The following is a 25,187-nucleotide window of genomic DNA, read 5'->3' on the forward strand; positions in this document are numbered from 1 at the left end:
TATGTAGATCTGTGCTTTTATACATAAAAAGATGTTTTACGTTCTCCTCCTAAGAACCCACGTAAAGCAAACACATTTTTGGATCTCTTAGGAGATGTGGGGGACGTTTTCTTCATTTGTTCCATAGCAGAAACATACCTGACTTTCCGGATATCATTTATCTGTCATTCTCATCTATCTGGAACTTAATCACAACCCATAGATGAAGAAAAAAGCAAGCAAAATAGCTGTCTCAAAGCCTGTGGACTACAACTGATTTTCTCAACTCAGTGGGGACCACCTGGACAGCTACTTTGAGCCTGTTTATTCTTATCTTCGGCATAAGGCTAATCTCTTGGTTGTATCTCTTCCCAGCTCAGAAGCCATGACCTACTAGGAAGTTAGGTGTTTGGGCTGCCCCGTGCAGGCACTCAGACAGGAGCAAGAGGTGATAACTGACAGTGACGTTAGAGGAAAACTAAAAAGAGGAATTTGAGGCCATTTAGTGCAGGAGCAAAGCAGCCCCAACACCTCCATAAGTCCTTGAAGTTACCACTCACCGTATTACAGCACAGTATAATTTTAATGACATGAAGGACTGTTCTGGCAGCTCTCGGCAAATGTTAAACGCCTGATACGTACCAGGGACTGTGGGTACAATGATGAGCAGGATAGAAACTGTTCTGTTAGGGTTTTTACTGGGGCTTTAGATTTTCGTGGCGCATGATTCTGTTAAGATGAAGGTTGGCACCTAAAGGAGTCAGCTTCAGTTATCTGGAAGATTAACCCATGGACCCACTGCTTGCACATCAATACATACATTTGCAAGAAATGTTTGCCTGCGTAATATCCGTCTTTTAAGGAAAACAGCATTTCCCTGGGTTCGATGAAGCTGTCGGATGTAATTCACGTGAGGATCCTTTGTCATTTCCTTGTTCTTTCCACATCTCTCAGACCACAGACATCTCCAACACCAGTACTGCCTTCCTCTTGTTCTGCAAAGCTTTCCTGGAGAAGAGGAAAGGGGGGCAGCTTACCTGTTCCCATTAACTTTATATGTGAAAGTACCTACTGGTGTAGCTTTTGTTCAGCAACAACTGGAGTTGGCTGTGGGAGGTCTTTACTCTTCACCTGCTCCTTGAGATTTGCATGACGTGGACTCATGGCTGTCGAAAGTCAGACTCTGTTTTTCTTACCACGTCAGCCTTCACAGTTCTATGCACGTGTGAACATAATTTGATGACAGCAGTATACCATTTAGCATTTGTATGGCAGAGTTTGACATGTGTGTTTAAAAAGAAAGAAAGAAAAAAAATCCATCTCTCTCCTTTCTTTTCATCAAGATGTTTCTTCATCTAGAAAGTGCTTAACCTGGTTTCTTCCGATTTTTTTGTTCTGCCTTGCTAACTCAGTGCATTTATAGGTTGTGAAGACAGTAGGTCCATTGGTTGGGCCAGAATATCCTTACCTGGAACTAAAATAGATGATAAAGGATTCACCCCGTTAACTTTCTTGAGGCAACCAAGAGTCCAGTGAGGTTTTATTTGTGGGGAGATGCAGAAATGTGAAATGGAATAACATGCTTTCTAGGTCTAAATTGGTTCCACAATTAAGTTTCTGGACTCCACTGCACATATCCACCAGCTGTACCTATTGCCTTTCTAGAACATTCGTTCAGGTTGCTAAGGACAATCTTAAACTTGCACTATACCAGAGAATTTCAGGATTTCTGTGGCTTAGATAGCATTTTACTTGTTCTAAAATAAATACATGTCTTCATAAAGCTAGTTCTCAAATACAGATTAATGACCTGCTTAAGGGCTGCATAACTACTGTCAATATGTGTCCCCCCCCCCCCGCCCCATTTCACAGATCACTACGATGAACAGAACCTAGTACCTTGATATCACACAAGAGTAACCAGGAAATACTGTGATTTTTGATAAACAGTGCTCCTATGGGATTTTATTCCTCTTAACCACCTGAGCAGTTGGTGACTCTCTGGGGCGTATGTAGTGCATACTCTCAAAGGGTAAACAGGTTTAATACCAATGCATTCCTAAAAGGTTGAATTATATCTTTGCATGCCTCTGGGGTGAGTAGAAGATAACGATTAACAGAAACATTTATTTTTCGTTACCCAGGGGTTACACTGGTCGTTGACGTTAATCAGTTTTTGGAGAAGGAGAAGCAAAGTGATATTTTGTCTGTTTTGAAGTCTGCCGTTGGTAATACAAACGATGTAATGCCCGAATGTGCTGACAGGTACTATGACACCCTTGCGAAGGCAAAAGAGCAAAAATCTAAAAGTGGTAAGCTTCTTCATCGTTTAGCACAAACTAAATTTGCATTTTGAATATGATGGTTTCTGTGGTATTGTGTTACCTTAATTTTAAGACAGATAATCGCTTTCAAATGAACGTTTCTGAAATGTTTATCATCTCGGGCAAAGGAAATTTTTTAGGTGTCGCTTTTCCTTTTTTGTCTCTTAGAAAGCTGTGATTAACTTGATGGCTGTGTGTGCGTGCCATATACTAGAGAAAATACAGTATTAAAGGAGACTTTACAGAAAGTAGGGCAGATATAGGGTAGCCTCCTCAAAGACATCTCCTGCTTTCCTTTAAAAGAGTTATTGTCTTTCTCTCAAACCTTAATCCTTGTCCTTTTGCCCCAGAGTCCCCATGCTTCTAAAATGGAGTTCTGATAGTGTCTGTCATAATGAAATAAATACTGGAATCGCTTCTCAAAAAAAAAAAAAAAAAAAAAAAAAAAAGAAGACTTTGCTTCCTATAGATCTTGCTGTTGAGCCATCCCTCTAGTGGTACAAACTGATTTTTACACTAATATTTCTCTCCATCCTTTTTGAAACAAATGACACATTATTATACAATATTAAGTGGAAGTAAAAAGTAATTTTGAAAGTACAAAATAGGCAGCAAATTGGTCTCCAAGAGCCTTGGCATATACTTAGGCCTGTACAATCCAATGGCAGATCATGAAATATTAGCTGTGGAAACTGTGTTTTAGATCATGAGTTTAAGACTCATTTTTCAGATTTAGAAAATCTTGATGACATTTTGGACAGAGGGAGAAAATGACAAATCCAAGGAGATTAATTTTTGGCAGAGATAATCCATCATCTCTTTAGTAGATTTTTGTTGAGCACTTGCTATGTCCTAGTGTCAAGGATCAAGGTGTCTCCTGACTCTTAGGCTGGTGTTTACTTGTACCACATCATGGGTCATGTACATAGTACTTTTCATCTTTAGGAAACTGCTGTGACAATATATGGCCTTAGAAGTGGAACTTAAGGAAAAAAAAATATTTTTTTTTTTAGTTCACTGGAAGTCTGTCCAAAAGTACCCTATGTACTTCCTTGTAAATTAGTCTGATGTATTTCTCACTTGGGAATTCTACCCTCCAATTCCACAAATTTTCTGTTAATGAAATGGAAACGGGGCTACTGGCCATCTCCTACTTGGCACCTGATCACCCTTGAGCCTCTCTCTGTTCCCTTCACAACTCTTCATCAGGAGTTACTGTAGTGCCCCTACCTCATCCTTCATGAGGAAAGAATTGTACAACTGTATTTATGCAGGGGTGAGTTCCTAGAGATGACCCATCATAATTTCAGAATCATCCTGGCCCAAACTTAGTTGTATCTTCTTTTCCCTAAACTTGCCTGCTCCTCTTCCCAAGTGCCATGTCCTGGTCAGTGAAGAAAAAATGTCCCGAGGTAACTAATTTAGAAACATAGGAGATACCTTAGATTCATTTTTTTCTGGAAACAAAAAGAGAGTTGGGACTTTGTTAGAGATTGTGTTGAAGCTGTAGATCAATTTGAAGCATATTGCCATCTTAACAATATTGAGTCTTCTGATCCATGTACATGGTATATCTTTGCTTTTAATTAGGTCTTTAATTCTTTCAACAATGTTTTGTAGTTTTCAATGTATAGGGCTTGCATTTCTTTAGCTGCATTTATTCCTACGTATTTTATTATTTTTGATGCCATTGTAAATGTTTTTTAATTTCACTTTGGGGTTGTTTCTTGCTCACATATAGAAATATAATTGATTTTTTTATTGAGATATATCACATACCATAAAATTCACTCTTTTAAGGTGTGAAATTCAGAAGTTTTTACTTAACACTAAAAACACCACCACTAGTTAATTTGCCTTTTAATAAAGGATATTTTTCCTTATAATAAACAAAGCCCCTTACCTATTACCCATTGCTCCCCACCCCCAACTTTCAGCCCCAGGCAATCGCTAATCTACTCTCTGTCTCTCTGATTTTGCCTCTTCTGGACATTTCATATAAATTAAATCATACTGTGTTTGGCTTCTTTCACGTAGTGTAATGTTTTCAAAGTTCAACCATGTTGTAGCACGTATCAGTTCTTCATTTCTTTTTATGGCTGATAATATTCCATTGTATGAATATGCCACATTTTGTTTATCCATTCATCAGTTGATAGAATTTAGATTTTTTTCTCCAGTTTTGGCTATCCTGAATCATATACTTTTGTAAACATTTGTATTCAAGCTTTTGTGTGGGCATATTTTCATAAAATTGATTTGTGTATATTGATTTTGTATCCTGCAACCTTCCTGGACTCATCTATTCTAATAGTTTTTTAGTGGATTCTTGGGCTGCCACCTGTTGTTATAAATAAAGTTTTATTGTAATTCAGCCACACTCATTAATTTACATATCGTCTCTGGCTGCTTTCATGCTACACTGGCAGAGTCAAGTAGCTGTATGAGAGACCTGTAGCACACAAGACTGAAAATATTTACTCTCTGGCCCTTTATAGAAAAAGATTGCCAACTCCTGTTCTAGAAGGAAGAGGAAAAACTTTCTAGCCAACTAAAGACTAACTTTCATTTCCAATAGAGCTGTGAACATTATTTGGGGGAGTGAATGGGATGATTTATTCTTATTCTTTCACCTCTGATTCTAGGATGTCTATTTTTTCCCAAACAAGTGTTCACTCTTTGGTAGATCACTCAGCCTTATTGTTCAGTTTAGGTCTTATATAGGTATGATTTTGTCTGGAAGGCACCTAGAAAGTATGCTTCCTTATAGAATGCTCACCACCTCTTAACTCACGGGTATCTTTCTCTTGTATGATTCCTCAAAGGCCCGTAATTAGTCTTTTCCCTAAGTAACAAACCAACTGTATTTCTCTTGTTCTGGAGATGCCCTCCTCAGCCTTTGATCTGACTCTAAACTCATACTTGATGTGAAAATGATAAAATTCTCTTTTTCTATTATCCACTGACATCCCAACTCAAATAACCCTTACAGTGCCAATGTGGTTGTCTTTTTATTTATTTATTTATTTATTTATTTATTTATTTATTATTTTTATTTTTGGCTGCATTGGGTCTTCGTTACTGAATACGGGCTTTCTCTAGTTGCGGCGAGCAGGGGCTACTCTTCATTACAGTGGTGCATGGGCTTCTCATTGCGGTGGCTTCTCTTGTTGCAGAGCACAGGCTCTAGGCATGCGGGCTTCAGTAGTTGTGGCATGGGGGCTCAGTAGTTGTGGCTCATAGCTTAGTTGCTCCACGGCATGTGGGATCTTTCTGGACCAGGGCTCAAACCCGTGTCCCCTGCATTGGCAGGCGGATTCTTAACCACTGTGCCACCAGGCAAGTCCCAATGTGGTTGGCTTTTAACCAACTAAGAACTTTTTACTTCTCAGTTCTTATGAAAATAAAACATACCCATTTTCACCATCTTTATTTGCTTTCTTTCCTTCCCACTGAGAGAGTTGCCTTAGAAAGGGTTTTCATTATTCTGAAAGCACTTGTGAATCTGACAACTGTTGGTGATTGAAAATATAATGATTACTTGTGATCATCCTAATTTGACTATACAATATATTTTCTAGTAGACCAGCATTTCTAAACAGATAACAACTGCCTGACTGCCCATTTGGAGAGAGATATATCTCTGTTCCTGGGCATTGACAGAACAGTTGAGGGGCATTAAAAGCCAAGTAAAGAATCAACACACATGGGCTTCCCTGGTGGCACAGTGGTTGAGAGTCCGCCTGCCGATGCAGGGGACACGGGTTCGTGCCCCGGTCCGGGAAGGTCCCACATGCCACGGAGCAGCTGGGCCCGTGAGCCATGGCCACTGAGCCTGTGCGTCCAGAGCCTGTGTTCCGCAACGGAAGAGGCCACAACAGTGAGAGGCCCGCATACAGCAAAAAAAAAAAAAAAAAAGAATCAAAACCAAATAAAGAATCAACACACATTAAATCAACACGCCTTAAAGTTATCTCTGCTTAGATATTTGAATCCATTTAAATATTCTTTGAGGAAATTCAGTCAAATTTTGATTTACCTATAAAGGCAATTGCTCTAATGCGCACTTGGCATCAGTTGGCTTAGCTTGGTCAGAAGTTTCTGTTTTATTGTTGTTTTTAGCTCTCTGATCTGGGACAAGAATCATAACCATTCAACAAAATAAACAGATTTGCTAAATAGGAAGTATAGCACATAAATTCATGAGGAGATATTCTTCTTGGCCAATTTAAGCCATGACTGCCATAGTTTTGTTTTGTTTTTTTCTAGTATCCACCCCACGCCCACCCCACCCCCCACAAAATTAAGTTCTTTCAACATTTTTTTTCTGCTTTTGTGTGGTTGTGTAGAGCAAGATGAGTCAGAGGGACCAGGAATTTTCCTTTTCCCTGCTTAGTGACCTCAGAGGTTGTGTATGCCATTTTGTGCTTTGAATAAAGTTGTCTGCAAAGATGAGTCACTTCTGCTTTGGTTTAATGCAGATCATTAAATAAAGGGTTCTCGCGACTTCCCTGGTGGTGCAGTGGTTACGAATCCGCCTGCCAGTGCAGGGGACACAGGTTACATCCCTGGTCCGGGAAGATCCCACATGCTGCAGAACAACTAAGCCCGTGCGCCACAACTACTGAGCCTGTACTCTAGAGCTCAGAAGCCACAACTACTGAGCCCGCAAGCCACAACTACTGAAGCCCGTGCGCCTGGAGCCCGTGCTCCACAACAAGAGAAGCCACTGCAATAAGAAGCCCATGCCCCACAACAAAGAGTAGCCCCCGGTTACCGCAACTAGAGAAAGCCCGCGTGTAGCAACCAAGACCCAGCACAGCCAAAACTTAATTAGTTAATTAATTTTAAAAAATAATAATAATGGGTCTTCCTTAAATAATGGGTCACAGCCCTTGTAGGTCACTCCTTTTCAAAGAAGTTGCTGGAAGCCTTTCTAAATAAAGACGATTCTTCCTCATCCGTCTCCCCTGTCTCCTTGTGTTGCTATCCACATCTACCTGGGGTATCCATCCTTGTTTGCTTTTCCTTCTTGTTGGCCATTTGCAACTCTTTTCATCCTCATGAAAAACTTGGTATGCGGAACCAGCATTAGACATTACTCTCTCCTCCGTTTTCTTTGGCTTAGAAGGGAGCTGCCATTGAATACATAGAATTCATTCCATTTTAATGAGTCCTCGCTAATGATTTTAACACACTGTCTGAATGTTTGGTGAAAAGCATATTCATTCAATTGATTTACTTATTGAAGAAACTACATTAATATTGAAAGTTTCCATGTTCCTCTCTGGAATTTAACAAACCTTTTTCTTTAGTGTCTACTGAAGGTTCGTGGCTCAAACTCAACCTGCAGGAGAAATATGATTACTACTACAACATCGATTCAAAAGAGAGTTCCTGGGTCGCACCTGAATCCTGCTTGCTTAAAGAATCATGGCTCATGGGAAAAGAAATTGAGGTAGGACGTTGGTGCTTGATGAGAAGGTGTACTATATAAAGATAAATGTGATTGCTTTTCTACTTTTGAATCATGGAATTGATGGGAAGAACTAATTTATTTGAAGACCGGATAGGGAGTAAAGTCTTCATGAACTACAGTTGGATGTGGCTGCATGGTTACTGACTTTTAGAATGTTTTCCGTGTGTCAGAGCAACACCAAACAGCACTAGGGGAATAAAGCTCTTTCAGCTTCTTTAGGATGAGAGATTATCCTAAGAAATCAATCTCCAGGTTTTCCTTGACACCAAAGCTCAATTAGTGGTAATTCCTTGGTTGTAAGTATTCAAAATGTCTTATTTCTTTCCCCCCAACCTCAACCTATAACAAAGATGCATAGGTCCATTAAAGTGAATAATGCTTCCCCAGGAGAAATACTCTTGAAGGAATGTTCACCAAGATTGCTTTGGACTTGAGACCAAAAGTTGGACCCGGAAGATGTGAAAATCGCGCTTTGATCCAGGCATTGTAGTTTAAAGAGAAAATCCTTCTAATAATTGAGTTTGGTCTTGAAAAAAATAGAACTCACAAATGTAGATCTTATAAAACTGTTCACAGTCACCAGCATCAAAGATACTGCAGGGCAGCAGTATTGTGGACAGAATCACCGGTGCGGTATTTACCAAAACTCGGAGAAAAAAACTGGCTTGGGGATGACAATGCCACAGAAATCCTGAATGACAAGAAGATAGTGAAAAACATATTTATTAACTAATTTCAAATGTGTAAAGTTCCCAGAGTTTATAGGAAAATGGCACTGTGGAAATGAACTATTAGTGCTGCTTTGTTGAAAAATGAAATTATGGCCAGTATTTAAAAACCGTATGCGCTCATTGAAAGGATATGTCAAACTGTGAAGAAGCAGCATTGAAGGGTTAAATCAGAGCCAGAACTGCTCATGTGGCATCCAAAGATGCCCTAGGTGTAACTTCGTGAAGTGGAGTATCAGGATTAATAAAAAGTGGAGGGTCTATGCTGTTAAACAAAAAAAAATTCTAGTCAATCTGAAATTACTGAATTTATTCAAGAATGTGCATATGTCTCCTTAAAAGTATTTATGCATCTTTTATATGATTTCACTTTTAATTGTTTAAATTAACCATCCATTGAGTCCAGTCACACTGGATAAGAGACATCCGCCATAGAAGCTAGTCCAGTCTTTGCTTGCGTCTCTCAAAGAACATAAAAGTAAACCCAGTTCATCGTCCACATGAAGACTTCTCACAATCCCCCTTCTTCCTTTTTTTCTCATTCATCTAGGTTTCCCTGTCTGCCCTCAATAGCACTTATCTTTCCTCTCCCACCGCCTTTTCTTCTGCTCCAAGTCTTTTATTTTCTCCCAAGTTTATTTTGAGTTTTCCCCTACTCATTGCAGGGATCTGCCTCCTCTGGCCTGGGCAAGAAAAGCCCAAGGACTTCATGGGCACTGCAGTCTTTCCCTCAGGAGAGGGAGGAGGTGATGCATACTCTTACTGTAATCATCCTTGTCTCTTTTACACTCTGAGGAGATCAGGCCTCTTGCCTGGTCCCTGCCAGCATCATCTATACACCGCTACCTCCAAATCCTGAGACCATTCAACCTCATTCTCATACCATCTCAGCACAAAGTTTAGAGGATTCCAGAACCGTATCACTAGAGAGAAGCTGAGCCAGTTCATCCCTCGGCTCTGGTCAGATCTTTTTTACACCAAGCCAGAAAGAGCTATGCAGATCATTTTCTGAAAGCTAAAATTTCCAGAAGCTGTTCTCTATGCTCCTTTCATCTGATGTGTGAAGTGTAACCATAAGAAATATCTCTTGCCAGGACATTATTGAGGAAGTTACAGCAGATTACATTCGTGAGAAGATGTGGTCTGCTACCGAAGATATGCTTCTGCGCTTTCAAGCCGCAACCTCAGGACCCCTCCTTAGGAAAGAGTATGAAGCTAGGAAATCATTTTTGTATGAACAAGAAGAGCATGTGATCAAAATACAGGTATGTGAGTCACCTACCACTCGTTACAGAAAACTCATTCCATGAAAATGTTATTTGATAACAGGACAGTCAACTACCAGCATTCTAATAAACAAATGTGACTGCAGATTTTGTTCTTAATCAGTGCCCCTGAGTCTACTTTATTGAAGACTCTGAGATGGGAAGGATGTTGGATGATTTTTCACCTGTGGTCTTCTGGAAAGTATTCAGGACACTGTGAATACTCAGAGGCAGGGGAATACCTGAGATCAGAGTTCAAATCCTGTTTCTCTAAAAAGGCGGATATCCTTATATCACCTACTGTCTGACCTCAGGTGCTTTTGAATTGGTTTCTTAGTGGTTAGTGGATGTTGAGTGGCGTCTGAGTTTCTATACTCTTGTAGCCTAAAGAACAGAATAGCTCATGAAATAAATGTAGCATCTCTGAGGCTATCTTCCCTCTTATATAATCTCCTTCTTCATTCAGGCCTGCAAGAGGCATCCTCATTCCCAACCTTTTTCTTCTTAAGCTTGCATGACTTGTCCGAATGTTCTGGTTCGCAGGAGAGGAACTTGCTAGATTTAGATGTTTCTATTCTGTGTTCCCCTAGCATCCTCTCTCAACCACCACGCTGGTTTCCAAAAGGCTGTGTGTTTGTTCCTTTTTCTGCATCCAAAGTGATACTGTTGTTGATGAGCATAGTTTGGTGGCTTTTTGCTTTGGCCAGTAACTATTAAATTTCCAAAATTGAAAGGTTGTAAGTTGAAGGGCTTCTCTTTTGTGATCATTGGTGTACTGATCTGCTTCCCCACCTAACTATAATATTGTACAGGGCAGAAGATGAGTTTTTAAAACTTTTGTATTCTTGTGTCTTGCATATGATAGGTGCTCAAATATCTGAGTTTGCTCAGAGCTTAAGATGTTAGAAGGCAGGAATGATTAATTTTTTAAAAGAAACTTCTTCTATAAACTTGATACTCAGGCTTCACTGGTGGCACAGTGGTTAAGAATCCGCCTGCCGATGCAGGGGACATGGGTTCGAGCCCTGGTCCGGGAAGATCCCACATGCCGCGGAGCAACTAAGCCCATGCACCATAACTACTGAGCCTGCACTCTAGAGCCCGCGAGCCACAACTACTGAGCCCGCGAGCCACAACTACTGAAGCCTGCGCACCTAGAGCCCGTGCTCTGCAACAAGAGAAGCCACCCCAATGAGAAGCCCATGCACTGCAACAAAGAGTAGCCCCCACTCGCTGCAACTAGAGAAAGCCCGTGCACAGCAATAGAGACCCAATGCAGCTAAAAATCAAATAAATAAAATAACTAAATTTTAAAAAAAAACTTGATACTCAAAGGAGTTTTCTAGGTGAACCCGTAAGTTTTCCAGTTTATTCCTTCTTTAAATAAATGGTAGACAAAACACACAGGAAGTGAACAAAATCTTAAGTATAACATCATCTACACTGATGCTGAGGCTCTACTTTTGCACAGAATTCGAAGAGTGTTAGCCAGTGTGACACAATTTGGACCAACCTCAAGCTCTCCAGTCTGCCCAGAGCTGTGTTATAGTTGGAAGACACTCTACAGAGCCCTCTAGTATAAAATCCGCCTGATGTTAGGACCCAGGGCTAAAATCATGAGAGAGCTGGGGAAAAGATGGAAACAGTCACCTGGAGCCTTTCCTCCCCACCTCCGTGGAAGCAGCAGTATTGAAGAAGAAGCCATTACACTATGAAGTCACCCCGTGATGACTTCCTTCCCCCTGCTTCTGACAGTTTTCTAACAAGGAGGACGTGAGGTCTAAAGTCAGGCTATAGCCTAGAGATGAATGTGGTCTGACCCAGAAAACCAGAAGACCATGAACCAAAGGGCATCATGCTAATCTCATTTTTTGCAGAAGTGGCTGATTCATTCCAAATTAGGGGAATGATGTCAAATCTGAAGATTTCCCCTCCGTGGAACAGCTCAAACTTCTTAGCTGGCTGCATCAACCCCAGACACAGTAGTCTCAACAAATTCAGAGAAAAAGCTCCCAGGCTGAGGGCAAACACACCCCAGCTCCGCTGTGCTACCACTGACAGTCTCCTCCCAAGGAGCTAGATATGGTACAGAGAGTGTATGTCATCACTAGCCAATCCTTTGTCTCAGACAACTCAGAAGGTGGCCAAGTAAACACAGAGGAAGGTAATGAGAATCTATTATAACCATATTATATTTGAACAGTAAGAAAGCCCTGAAAAAATGGCCAACATTTAAGAAGAGAGCCAGAAAAAAATCTCAAACAAAAATGAAAATTTTATAGCCAAAAAAAAAGAAAAATGGATATAAGTTGTAAAACATAAATTAACATCTAAGGATTCTCATATTCCAGGAGACAGTAGAAATGTTTATACTGAAACTGCTTTATGCTTTTAAGAAATTTAATAAGATGCATGGACTTGATGAAACAAGACAGCATGATAAAATGAAAAGATAACCCGTAGCTACAGAGAGGAAGAAAAATGACATCCTAGAATGGGAATGAACTTATAACTGCAGAATGTAGAACAGACACTGAAAGCGATTGAAACGCGTGGAGAACTTGAGAAAAACCACAGAAAAAGCTAAGAATAGATGACTTAAAATACATTTTCTCATCTGAAGATGATAATACCCATTTTATCGCAGGGTGGTAGGGATTAAATGGGATAATACACATAACAGACTTTGCCCAGTATGCAGCTGTTAAGTGCTCAACAAGTGTTCGAAGTGATGAGGCGGTAGAGATCGTGACTCAGAGGGCAGATAGTGGGGATCCAACATCCAGGTGGTTGGTTGGCCCAGGAAGAGATCAGAAAAATCAAGACAGGAAAAAAGAGTTAGCTACAATATTTTTTTCCTTGAACTGAAGAACGCTGAAATGCCACTTTGTAGGAAAAAGCATAATAGTGAAATACCAAAACTTAGCCCTGAGAATTACTAAATTATTGAACTTCAGGTCAGAGAGTGCCACAAGCATGGGGGCAAAGAAAAAGAAACAAGCTTCTGTGAAGCAAGTGCAGGTTGTCAGGAGCTGTGGCAGAATCTGGGGCCGGGAGGAAGGGGGTGACCTGATGGGACAGTCCTTCATTACATTGTTTGAATGTAACTGACTACTCTTGCAGGTTGCGGGATTGTAGCCTTAGGCAGAGTGGGAAAAGAGGCCAATATTTAGGGTTTTCTTGGCTAACAGAGAGATCACAGAATTTGTGCTTCAGAAGTTGGTAATTTGAATATTACTATCCTGAGTGCCCAATTATCAAGCGAGGCAACCAATGTAGCAAGCCAGATTTTCTAGAGATTGACAATTAGAATCTATAAAACAAAACAGTATCTTCTGAGGTCTAGGTATCTTGGGAAAGTCCTTTGTTACAGCTGAATTGCACAGAAAATATATTTATGGTAACAAAAAACAAAACAAAAACATGGCTATTATAAATTTTCACGCAAGTTCTCATACCAGTCAAGAGAGAGATTGATGTTTTGGTAAGCGCCTTGTCTCTAATTGTTTATAAAAAGCTACTTCTAAATGGCTTTATGGTTTAGAATTCTGTCTCCTTTTGCATTTTTATCAATAGCACCTTTCTCCCAACTTTATACCTATAATTATTTTTAATAAAGAGCCTCTAATTAGAAGAGCCTGCAGTCTCTGGGCCTTGCACAGGAGTTGTGCTGTTAGCACAGAATGAGAAAAGCCAATCCTAATAAAACTAAAACTTACAAACTAAAAAAGAAGAATGTTAAATTTTGACAAATAAAATAGGAAGCCTGTAGTACTCTGCTTCTATAGACCAAAACTTCAAAACCCAGCCAAGTTGCCTTGGTTTGGAAAGGTAGCAATAAAAATATAAATGTAGATTCCAGACAAATCTACGTAATCATTAAAGAGATGAAATACAAAATGAAATCTTCAGGAAAGTACTGTTGGTGAGCGCTGAATCCTTAGGACATTAAAAACAGTACAAAACGGACAAGTGGGTTCATTCCACTAATGCAAACATGCTTCAGTATTAGATCTTCTGTTACTACAACAGATTCCTTATCCAGAATCTTTGAGAATCTGAGCTAATAGAGATTAATAGTGTTTCTGGAATTGAGATAATTCCAAAAACACAGAATGAGAAATTGAGCTAATCCCAGTATCTTGGTTACCTTTCAATTTGGATCAAGGAATGGGATGTATAATATTATTGGCACATTTGCACCTCTGTGCTTTAAAACAGTGTTAGCCACAAAAACACGAGTCACCATTGAGACCCATCATGACAAATAAGTTACTAGTTAGATTGCCATTAGTATGAGCGCAATCACAGTTTATCCCGTTTCCCTATTTGTCAATATTCTGTTCTCTACATATTTTCGGTATTACAAACAATGCTGCAACAAAAATCCTTATATATTGTTTTTCTACACAGGTATTTATATTTCCTTGGGCTGGGTATATTGAAAATTAGAAACACTGGGTGAAACGCTAAATAATTTTAAATTTGATACTGCTAAATTCCCTCCAAAAAGGCTAACTCTTTTATACTTTTCCCAATCCCTACTCTCCATCTATGCTTTTATTCCCCTCACTGCTTGGCAATGAGTGATGTGACAACTTTCCCAAAATTTCTCAGACTGACATTCAAGGCTCTCTCAAGCTTAGAGCCATCTCACATTTTTTGTAGAGGTTCCCAGTATTTGTAGAATTGTGTTCTGTGGTTCCCTGTTTCAGCCAATTCAAGCTACCTTCTCTCTTCCAAGATCCCTCATAGTTTTTGACCCATATGCCTTCTTGTGTTCTAGCACTATGATGGATTGCTTTAAAAGCATATTTGTAAGATGTTTCCATTGGCGGAAGCTGGATAAAAGGGTACATGGAACTCAATGTATTACTGTTGCAGCTTCCTGTGAGTTGATAATTATTTCAAAATTAAGTTTTTTTAAAAAGCATATTTATCATTTCTAGGGATTTAAATTAAGAGGGGAAGTCTGGAGCAAGTACTCAGTTGGCTACTTATTCCATCATGACTGTTTTGTTTTGAATCATTACCAAAAAGTATATTATTTTTTAAATGGCAATAAAATTCCGCATACCTTTTTAAAAAGAAGGAATGAGGTAGATTGATATATGCAGATGTGAAAAGAAATTTATAAAAAATAACTTGAACAAACAAACAAAAAAAAAAACACTTGATTTTGGGGAATTCCCTGGTGTCCCAGTGGTTAGAACTCGGCGCTTTCATTGCCGTGGCCCGGGTTCGGTCCCTGGTCAGGGAGCTAAGATCCTGCAAGCTGTGCTGCGAGGCCAAAAACAAACTTGAATTTTTTGTATTTGTCCTTTTTAACACAGAACTTGTATTTCATTTCTAACCTGAAAAACAAAATCAGAGAATTGGAGTGAATTACAAAGATGTGTTTCAATAAAAAGATTCTCAAAAATGAATTGGAATAAACTTTCTAACAGCTATGGATTTATCATTCTAAAGATACCAGTTTGTGTCCACTTTTTGCAAATGTTTCCTGTAAAAGTTCTCTTTGATGGTGATAACCTTGTAAAGCTATGTTGATGAAGCCTCGTTAAACTTTATGTAAAAATAGATGCAATAATAAAAGGTCAGTCACAGTACTCCTATTTTCAGGGATCCAGAGTCATCTTCCTTTTCAGTCTGGATCACAGTGGCCCACTTGTTGGAGGAAAGCTAATTACTAGTCATTATTTTGAAGCATCTTATATTGTTACCAAATAATACCAGCACCCAATTGATCTGTTTGTATGTTTCAGGGCAATTCCATATTATTATGACTTCTTATCAGCCAGGGCCTTGGTAAAATTAAACTTTCAAACCAGAAACTGGGCTTCCACCCGGTAATTCCTTTCCCAAACTTGGGGCAAGCCTCAGGTGTGAGCTGGTATGCTCTGCCCAGTTTAATGTCCACCCCTAGGGATGGTGTCCAGATGAGATTTGGAAGGGAGGATCCCCGACATTGTCCCAACTCAGTGTCTCCTGAGATGTACTCCGTCCTTGCACTTTCTAAAATAAACTGTTACATGTAAGTAATTCTGTAACTCATTATTTTCCACAGGCTTTTTGGAAGGGACATAAACAGCGGGCCTCCTATATGCACAGGCGACAAATGTTCATTGATAATATTCCTTCTGTTGTGAAGGTAAACACCCTTTCCTACCTTAGTGCTTGACTTAAACTTTTCCCTTCATTTTCGTTTTGCTTCTAGAAGACAGACTATGTTTGAGCCTTGACATCAGAAGCAAGTCCTGGGTTTGAGTCATACCTCCACTACTCACTTAGCTGATCATCTTCAAGCAAGTCCATGAAAACACTCTATTGTCTCTGGTCCTTTATAATATATGCTCTTTCTCTAACAAGTCCAAATTGATTATTTAAAATCTGGAGGAAACCCAGTTTTATTTTATGTTCTTCTTATGGTCTTCGCTAATAATGTTTAGAATGCTCAAATTTAACAGTGCAGACCTTAGTTGTAACGCAAATGCAAAGCCAATGACAAGAGAAAGTAGAGCTAAGTTAGGGCCTGTATTTAGGTGGTGGGCTGGTCTAACCCAGCTTCCCAGCAAGGCTGGTTGCTCCGAGCTTAGAGAAAGAACACGCAATGGAGTGCCCACTGTCTCGAAGCTGAAAACTAAAGAACTGTACAGCAGTGAACTTGTAGAAACTTGGAAATCCAGATCAGAGTCACAAGAGTGGGACTGGAGAGAGATGGGAATCAGATGAGATTTGTGAAGACTTTTTAAACTGTGAGGACAAAGAATGACATGGTCTAGACCCCTTGTGCATTACTAGCTCCTGAATGAAATGTCCTTTGCTCACCCTGGAACACATGCTTATTCGCTCAGAAAACCATGGGTCACAGTTGGTCCCTCGTGAGACCTCTTGAAATGTTTTCCTGTAAAGACCTAAAGAATATTCGCTGCGTTTAAGAGATGTGGGAAGCGACCCTGAACTTGGTTTCATTTGATCCCCTGACCCGTGGCAACTCTCAGCAAAATGCCTTGCCTGCTTGGCTTTTATTTACTGAGATTAAAGCCAAATAGTACAAAGAGCTACATTACCTTCCCCACCATAACGTGTAACATGTTCTGAACCCCTAGGAGAAAAAGCAACGAAGGAAGTGGAAGGTGAAGATTAGGCTTTAGATGTTCATTAGTTGGTAGGCTGCTAATTTTTACTTTTTTATCAAATTATCTCTCAATATTATTTTTAAAAGACTCCATAAAGAGATATGAAAGGTTATCTGGTAATTGCCTGGATTTCTCTTTTTAACTTATTTTTAGATTCAGTCCTGGTTCCGGATGGTAACAGCACGAAAGAATTACCTCTCACGACTGAAGTATTTCAGAGATCATGTAAGAGACACGCATGTGGATTTTTATCCTGGCTGAGGATGAACTAAATGAATACTTTGTTGAATGTTAGCATTGAATGATTTTTATTAAATGGTGGAAATGAACACTAGGAGGAAAAAATAGGTTTTAGAACTCAATGTGATACCATTTGGAGGCTTCTTACATTTTTTTATTCAGAACTCAGGTTCAGAGTGAGACTTCACCATTCAGAACTGGAAAGGAAATGGGTGAGAGAAAACTGATGTGGGCTAGTAATGCCAGGGAGAAAAGATTCAACTTTCCAACATTACTTGTAAAGTGCTTATTACTGCTAACCGAGTAATTTAAATAGACACCCACAGGAGGAATTTTTTTAGGATCTTTGAAGAATAGATATGTGAACATAGATTGGACCAACTAAATTTGGTGGTAAAATTCTCTTCCCTTTTTAAATCTCTTTATTTAAACGGTCCCTTTGCAATCTTGTTTATATTTTAGCTAACTTGTTTGCCCCTTTCTTCAAAGAGAATGCAAAAATAAACATTGACTACACCACATCTATATACTATCAGTTCTAAATAGTGTCCCTTTTGAAAACGCTGTCACTCCTTAAATAGTTCTAAATTCTAAAATAGTGGAGTAGATGGGACTCTGGGAGATTGTGACTGGTCTTGTTTTTTTCGCAGAACAATGAAATTGTGAAAATACAGTCTCTACTGAGAGCAAACAAAGCTAGAGATGACTACAAAACATTGGGTAAGTGGGAGCATTCTGAGACAAAGTATCCCTTATTAACCAGGCAAGGACAAGTTATTTCCATCTGAGTCACTTCAGTGGCGGCTCCAAAAACAGAGGATGCCCGTTATTTCCAGTAGATTTTGACCATTTCAGGCCCCAGGCTCTGAACCAGTACACAAAGGAAGATGTGATGACAGGAAGTGGGCCCTTCTATCTAAATGGAGTGGGGTAAATGCAGTAGATGTGATTTCTTCTTCAAAAGGAATGGGCTGCATGGGGCGGGGGGTTAAAGTAGGAGTTTGAGATTAACGTATACACACTACTATCTATAAACTAGATAATCAACAAGGACCTACCATATAGCACAGGGAACTATATTCAATATCTTATAATAACCTATAATGAAAAAGAATATTAAAAAATATATATATATGTATATATGAATCACTTCACTGTACACCTGAAACTAACACAGCATTATAAATCAACTACACTTCAATTTTTTAAAAATGCAGTTGGTATAAATACTGATTTTTTATATTAAATTTGAGCTAGAGGCAGGAATCTAATGCAGAAGAGCCAGAAGATTAACTTAAATTTGAATACTGTTTAATTTATTACCTGGCCTGTGATTTTTTTTCCTCTCATTTTAAGAATGAAACATAGTCGTATAAGAAATTTGGAAATATGAATAAGAAGGGAAAAAGCACACAGTTTCACCTCCCAAAGATAACTACAAACATCTTCCTATAATTTCATTCTGGACTTCTCACAGTACCTATGGTTTTTTTAAATCATCTTCCTTATACTAATAGTATACGCCATTTGTAGAAAGTTTGAAAACAGCAAAATAAAATAAAAATCACCCAGAAATAGCATTCACATTTTGTGCTGTCTTTTTCAGTTTCAGCTCTGCATATGTTTGTCATTCTGTTGTTGTTGTTGTTTTTACATAGTGAAGATCATTCTTTATATGCTAAATTTTTAACCTTCTTACTATCACAAGAACATGTAATAAAGAGCGTGTCCTAGATTAAGTCGAGAAGGGCTTGCTGATAAGTTTAGTAGTACTGCCTAAATTCTTCAAATATTCAGGTCATTCAAGATTAGTTTTGAGAAGCCAAAACAAATCAGTGTGTATTTTAGTAATGAAAATGGCCATTATGTTCTAACTGCCTTGTTTCTTACTTTTTTTTTTTTGAGGAAATAAACAACTGTTCAGTAATGTTCCTAGCACAGTGCTACTAAGTAGTTTCGCCAACACGCTTTATTGTCAAAAGTCTGTCTGAATTATGGAGTGAAGTGTATGGCCTAAGAAAGATCTTCCCTGGTACTTGTTAAGGAAAAGTATCCGGCAGCCTCAGAGCCCAGGTTCTGCCTCAAGCCCGTGGAATCTTCTGGATACTACCTCATTCTACTAGATTCCGGAATCCAGCATGCAAACTGAGGGAGGAAAGGTCCCCAGTCTTTCCAATGCCACACTGCTCCACTTTGGAATTGATGAGATTCGTCTCTTAGTTGGTAGATAATCTTTAATTTTTTATAAGGAAGCTGAATAGGGGGTTTGTTTTCTGAGCCCTAACACACTAAAATAGGTAATTTAAGGATAAGTTTTCCAAACAAACACAGGCTGCTTTTCGTTTCCTTCTAGGGAACATGTTTTTGTAGGTGGTCGTGATGATGCTTGTTACTTGCTTACTTTTTTTTTTTTTTTAAGTTACAAAGATAAAAGAAATTCCAGTTTAAAAATCTAAGCGAGGGCTTCCCTGGTGGCGCAGTGGTTGAGAGTCCGCCTGCCGATGCAGGGGACTGCATCGGCACGGACGGGTTCGTGCCCCGGTCCGGGAAGATCCCACATGCCGCGGAGCGGCTGGGCCCGTGAGCCATGGCCGCTGAGCCTGCGCGTCCGGAGCCTGTGCTCCGCAATGGGAGAGGCCACAACAGTGAGAGGCCCGCGTACCGCAAAAAAAAAAAAAAAAAAAAAAATCTAGGTGATTTCCTGTTAAAGCATAGAAGGCAGATAGAAACTATGTTCGTGAATAAATCAGATCAGAACTGCTCTGGGTTTTGGCAAATAGGGTGGCTTTGTGGTAACTGAACTGTAGATTTTCATTTCTTTCTCAATTCAGCATCTTCATAAAACAAAGGCATTTTTTTCAGCTGAAAAACAGATCACTTTTATTAGTCTGTCATGATTCATTTTCACCCATTCCCTCCAGAAAGGCACTGAACGCATTCAGGTTTAGAAGTTGCTGGAACCGTAATGTGGCCATTTGTAAGTGCTGACTGTTAAGTTGTGTGGTTTCCTGAAATGAAAGTACCACCAAGTGGTATGAAGATATCATGAAGATGCCAAAAAGCCAACTGTTGATAGAGGAACTATTACATTTGAGCCATAATAATTAGTAAAGCTAAAATAGTAATTTGTCTCTACCAGGCCTGTTAGCACATAAAATGATACACAGTTTTTCAGAGCCAGGAGAGAGAACTTTAGACACAAATGCGGTGGCTTATGTTCTCTCAGCTACATGAATGAGCTCTGGTGTGTGGCTCAGGCTGTTTCAGAAATGGTCATGTCATCAGCAACATCTTTGCTGAAATAGAAGGAAAATAAATTCATGTATGCTTCAGTGATCAGGAAGAAAGGGGTCCATGATCCGAGGTGACTTGGAATCTAGTGGAATATGAGCTATTATTATCCAGTAAATTCTGAGCCTGGAAGCAGAATTGGACCACTAAAGCTTCCTAAGGCTTTTCTTTCACAAGTACCAATAAAGACCATCCGATGGGGAACAACAGTAATACAGATGACTCTAGATTTGGTTGTTCATGATGAGTTCATGCTGTTAATTGTGTTGTTGGTTGAGCTCTGTATTCCTTAAGTGTCAAGATACCACAGAACTAAACAGAGGTATAAGGAAGCTTGAGTAGGGCCTTGGAAGTAAAAGAGAGGATGGTTGTTGAGGCCGCCACAACTGGACTGGGCTCTCTCAAGTCATCTTTTTGTTACTGTGTCTAATCATTCAGCATTGAAGGTCCAGGTAGTTTCTTTACCCAGAGTAGATCTCATTACACACCTTAAAAAAAATTGTTTTTTCAAAGTCGCAGTGCAAGAGAATTAAAGCACAATTAAGGTTCAAGGCACTAAGGGAAAGCCCTTGTAGACTTTATATAGGTATTCCTCTCAACAACTGAGCCTGGTCTCCTAGGTGCTGAATGCCCTCCCTGGTCCATCCTGAAAGGACGGGGACCCAATTCAGTTTCTAAAATTGCTTCATTTCTGCCAAGTAGGACATGTGTTCCAGTTGTCATTCTGTTGGCTCCTGTTAGACCTTACAGGTCTCCCTTGACTGACCTTTTCTAATTCACCTTTCACCTAATTCTTGCTCCTTCCGCAAGGTCTTTTGGGCTGGGAAAACAAAAAACAAAAAAAAACACCTCTTTCTGCTTCCTGCAGCAAGAACAGAAATCTCTTATCTGGCTCAGCCACAAGCTCTTAGAGCCGGGGCAACTCACGTTAGCATTCTTTCCCAGGTTCCTCATCAATAAGACACTGATAGATAGAACTATCTCCTCAGTGCGTGGTCCTGGGAACAGCATGAGAGAGGGCTGATAAACGGGTGCTAGACGAGGAATTAGTGAGGCCCAACCTTATCGGTGGCGTGCGTTTATTTATACGATCCGTTTCCCCGTCCAGATTTGACATGAGGCAGGATGATTCACTCTGGAGACCAAGCACGTCCGTAGCTCTATTTTTCTGTCAATGTTTTATTTAAAGACCTGATTTCTTTCCTACTGATGATCCGTTCAAGCATGCCCAGTTAAAGCACACCTTTCCTTTCCTCGCAGTTGGCTCTGAAAACCCGCCGTTAACAGTAATCCGCAAATTTGTACACCTGTTGGACCAAAGTGACTTGGATTTCCAGGAGGCTCTGGAGGTAGCACGCTTAAGGGAAGAAGTGGTGACCAAGATCAGAGGCAACCAACAGCTGGAGAAAGACCTGAACCTGATGGACATTAAGATTGGGCTCCTGGTGAAGAACAGGATCACACTGGAGGTCAGTGGGGTTTGTGGGACTGTTGGTTCCCAGAAGAGAGAAGACGCTCGTATATTTGCCCACAACACTGTGGTCCAGCTAAGTTCCTTTGGAGTCCAGAAGGAGTGGCCCAAAGTTTACTTACCATTTTCATTACCGCTTTATGGTCTTACACCTGCAAAATTCTGCGCTCCCCTTTTATGACATTTGGTAAGACTTCTTTACCATTCTGAAAGGAAATTTATGTGAAATAAAACCAACTTACATATGTACCTTCATAGCAAGGCTAAGGCCTTTCTATAAATATAAAAGAGAAATTCAAAGAAATGAATTTATAGTAAAAATACATATTTCAATATGAAGATACATGGGCCTGATGCCATTAGATGTGATAATGTTACCAGAGACTTGGGCCTCTTCACAGAATAAGCACAGACTGAGAGAGCTACAGATGAGACTGGTCAGGTGAGTGGTGGAACTGGCCATGAGTTCTTTTTTCCAAAGTGGAGAACAACTCTTTGTAATAAGCCCTTGAACAGCAAAGTGTGGTCTTCCGCCACCCCCCACCACTTGACATGGAGTTGCCGTCCTAGAAAATTAAGTTTATGTTAAACTTGTGAGGATCTATGTTGTGCTTATATGTAAAACTATTAGATTCTAGGCTCAAGCAATTATGCACAGAATTTTGACCTTCGTGAATGACCAGCGGGACATTAAAAAAGCCAGCCATGCGAGATGTGGACAGTTATTTACACAGGACCATCCTACAAACTGCAGGACAGCAGAGCATCTGTCCTCCCCAGGCCCCGCTTACTGGAAGCCAGTGGTGTCTCCAATCCATCAGATGTTAGCCCTCCCCAATCCACATTTCCAAAATGACCCCCTACAGAGTGGCATTTCCCTAATAATAGCCTCCAAGTAAATAATGCTGTAGTTTTGTATCTGTGAGAAACCTGCCAGTGTCAAAGCTCCCCAAAACTATGTGAAAAGTGTCATTTTTACCCAAGAAAAGGAGATTTCCAGGGTAAGACCTCTCTCCATGTCCCTGTTCCCATGCCACGTCAGTTTTCAGAAAACCAACAGGGCAGGGCAGGGCAAGTTGACCCTCCGGATGCCCTGAGAAGGCTACAGTGGGTCAGAGGTAGAGAGCCAGCTTCTGGTGTGGTTCTGGAAAACTACCAGGTGAGCAGGCACGGGACGCTACCAGCTAAGTGGACATGGGAACGCCTCACTCTTGTCTCCGGCCCTCACAGAGATACCAGCAAAATAGTGCCGAGCAAATAAGGAAACGAGAGCAACTCGTGAGACAGGAAATGATCATCTTTTCTAAATATTAAGGGAAAAAACTACAAATTTAAAAGTTCTGCTTTTAACTCTATTTTCATTGTTTTATCCAGAAAAACAATAGTACGTTAGTCTTTAAAAAAAAATAATAATGTGTTTGTATTGTTGGATACATATGAAAACTTTTAAAGTATAATATATTCCAGAAGGTCCTTCAGAGAATGCCTTTTATAGCTTTACACTGCTGTTGTACCCTACTCCCATAAAGTTGTAAACAGGAAATGCCTTGCCTTTTAAAATAAAGGCTTAGTTGCAGTAGAAATATGTAGCTTGTGGAGATACAAATGTGGCAGATTTTCGGATCTTTACGAGTGTTTAAGATTTTTTAAAGCATTCCTAATTGTTAGCTTTGTGAAACAAAGTTAATTTTTCACCTTATATTTTCAAACACCAAATATTTATCAAACACTGATTAGAAGTTAAACTAATGATTCTCAAGGACGTACTCTTTTGTCTTATCATTAATAGTAGCATTTTTGGTTTGATGATAAGAATAGTGCAGTTGAAGTTTTATTTACAGTAGTGAAATAATGGGGAACAACCCAAACCCGAAAACAACAGAGGACAGTAGAACCAGTCTGACATGTATGTTACACAGCCACTAAAAATAACGTTTCTGAAGAATATTTAAGGGCAGGGGAAAGGGTTGCAATATAATGGAGAAGAAAATAGTGCCTAAAACAGTACGATTTCATTTATTGTAAAAAGTAGATATACACTTAAGCTAAAAGAAAAAAATTAAGCTCTTTTTCTTTGCATGGTAGAATTAGCCATATATATATATATATTTTTTTAACATCTTTATTGGAGTAAAATTGCTTTACAGTGTTGTGTTAGTTTCTGCTGTATAACAAAGTGAATCAGCTATATGTATACATGTATCCCCATATCCCCTCCCTCTTGTGTCTCCCTCCCACCCTCCGCATCCCACCCCTCTAGGTGGTCACAAAGCACAAAGCTGATCCCCCTGTGCTATGCAGCTGCTTCCCACTAGCTATCTATTTTGTATTTGGTAGTGTATATATTCCATGCCACTCTCTCACTTCGTCCCAGCTTACCCTTCCCCCTCCCCGTGTCCTCAAGTCCATTCTCTACATCTGCGTCTTTATTCCTGTCCTGCCCCAGGTTCATCAGAACCTTTTTTTTTTTAGATTCCATATATATGTGTTAGCATATGATATTTGTTCTTGTCTTTCTGACTTACTTCGTATGACAGACTCTAAGTCCATCCACCTCACTACAAATAACTCAGTTTTGTTTTTTTTTATGGCTGAGTAATATTCCATTGGATATATGTGCCACATCTTCTTTGTCCATTCATCTGTCAATGGACCCTTAGGTTGCTTCCATGTCCTGGTATAGTTTTTAATTTTTTTAACAATAAGCATATGTTGAGAAAAAAGTTTAAAGGGAAGTGGCTTAGTTCTTACAGAGCAACTCTAGCTCTCTCTAGTAACCATGTGTCTTACAATTCTTTTAAAATTGGCGTTCCTTCTGGAAACCTCAGAAAGTCAGTGGGCAAGTGAGTGAAGTAGCTAATGTTGGTTTTAAGCAAAAGAAGAGGTTTGGAAATGGAGACAGACAGCTGAAGTAGAAGTTTCTGGGAGGCATAGGGAGGAAGAAAGGTCTAGATTCAAACTAGCTTGAAGGAAAACCTAAGTAGAAATTGAAAGTAATCTTGAATTGCTAAAATTCCTATTGATGGGTGTGTCGTATCCCGTGAGTGCAGACTTGTAGGCCAGGGCTGTCTGTAACCCAGGATTGAAATTTATTGTATTGCTTAATTGTATTGTATTGCTTAACTTCTTTGCTTCTTTATGAGCATATTTCCTTGGGTATGTTCCTTAACCTCTCTAAGCCTTATTTTTCTTCACTGGAAAATGTGCTAAGTGTCCTACGTGGATTGTTTTTTTGTTTGTTTTTTTGTTTGTTTGTTTTGCGGTACGTGGG

The 25,187-nt window shown here is 39.6% G+C and overlaps 1 protein-coding gene across 2 annotated transcripts in view; it reads left to right on the forward strand.

Moving 5' to 3' along the window:
- The window catches only part of IQGAP2 (IQ motif containing GTPase activating protein 2), a 293,990-nt gene that overhangs the window by 224,448 nt on the left and 44,355 nt on the right, over positions 1 to 25,187 (forward strand). The window contains exons 15-21 of one of the 2 annotated variants that reach the window (XM_067731039.1): positions 2,124 to 2,291; positions 7,619 to 7,761; positions 9,605 to 9,775; positions 15,843 to 15,926; positions 17,068 to 17,139; positions 17,805 to 17,874; positions 21,706 to 21,914. In XM_067731039.1, the coding sequence (XP_067587140.1) occupies positions 2,124 to 2,291; positions 7,619 to 7,761; positions 9,605 to 9,775; positions 15,843 to 15,926; positions 17,068 to 17,139; positions 17,805 to 17,874; positions 21,706 to 21,914 (917 nt within the window). The remainder of the gene's footprint in view (positions 1 to 2,123; positions 2,292 to 7,618; positions 7,762 to 9,604; positions 9,776 to 15,842; positions 15,927 to 17,067; positions 17,140 to 17,804; positions 17,875 to 21,705; positions 21,915 to 25,187) is intronic. The other variant, XM_067731040.1, reaches the window with a different exon arrangement.

The sequence above is a fragment of the Pseudorca crassidens genome, chromosome 3 (assembly GCF_039906515.1).
Source record: "Pseudorca crassidens isolate mPseCra1 chromosome 3, mPseCra1.hap1, whole genome shotgun sequence".
Classification (NCBI taxonomy): Eukaryota; Metazoa; Chordata; class Mammalia; order Artiodactyla; family Delphinidae; genus Pseudorca; species Pseudorca crassidens.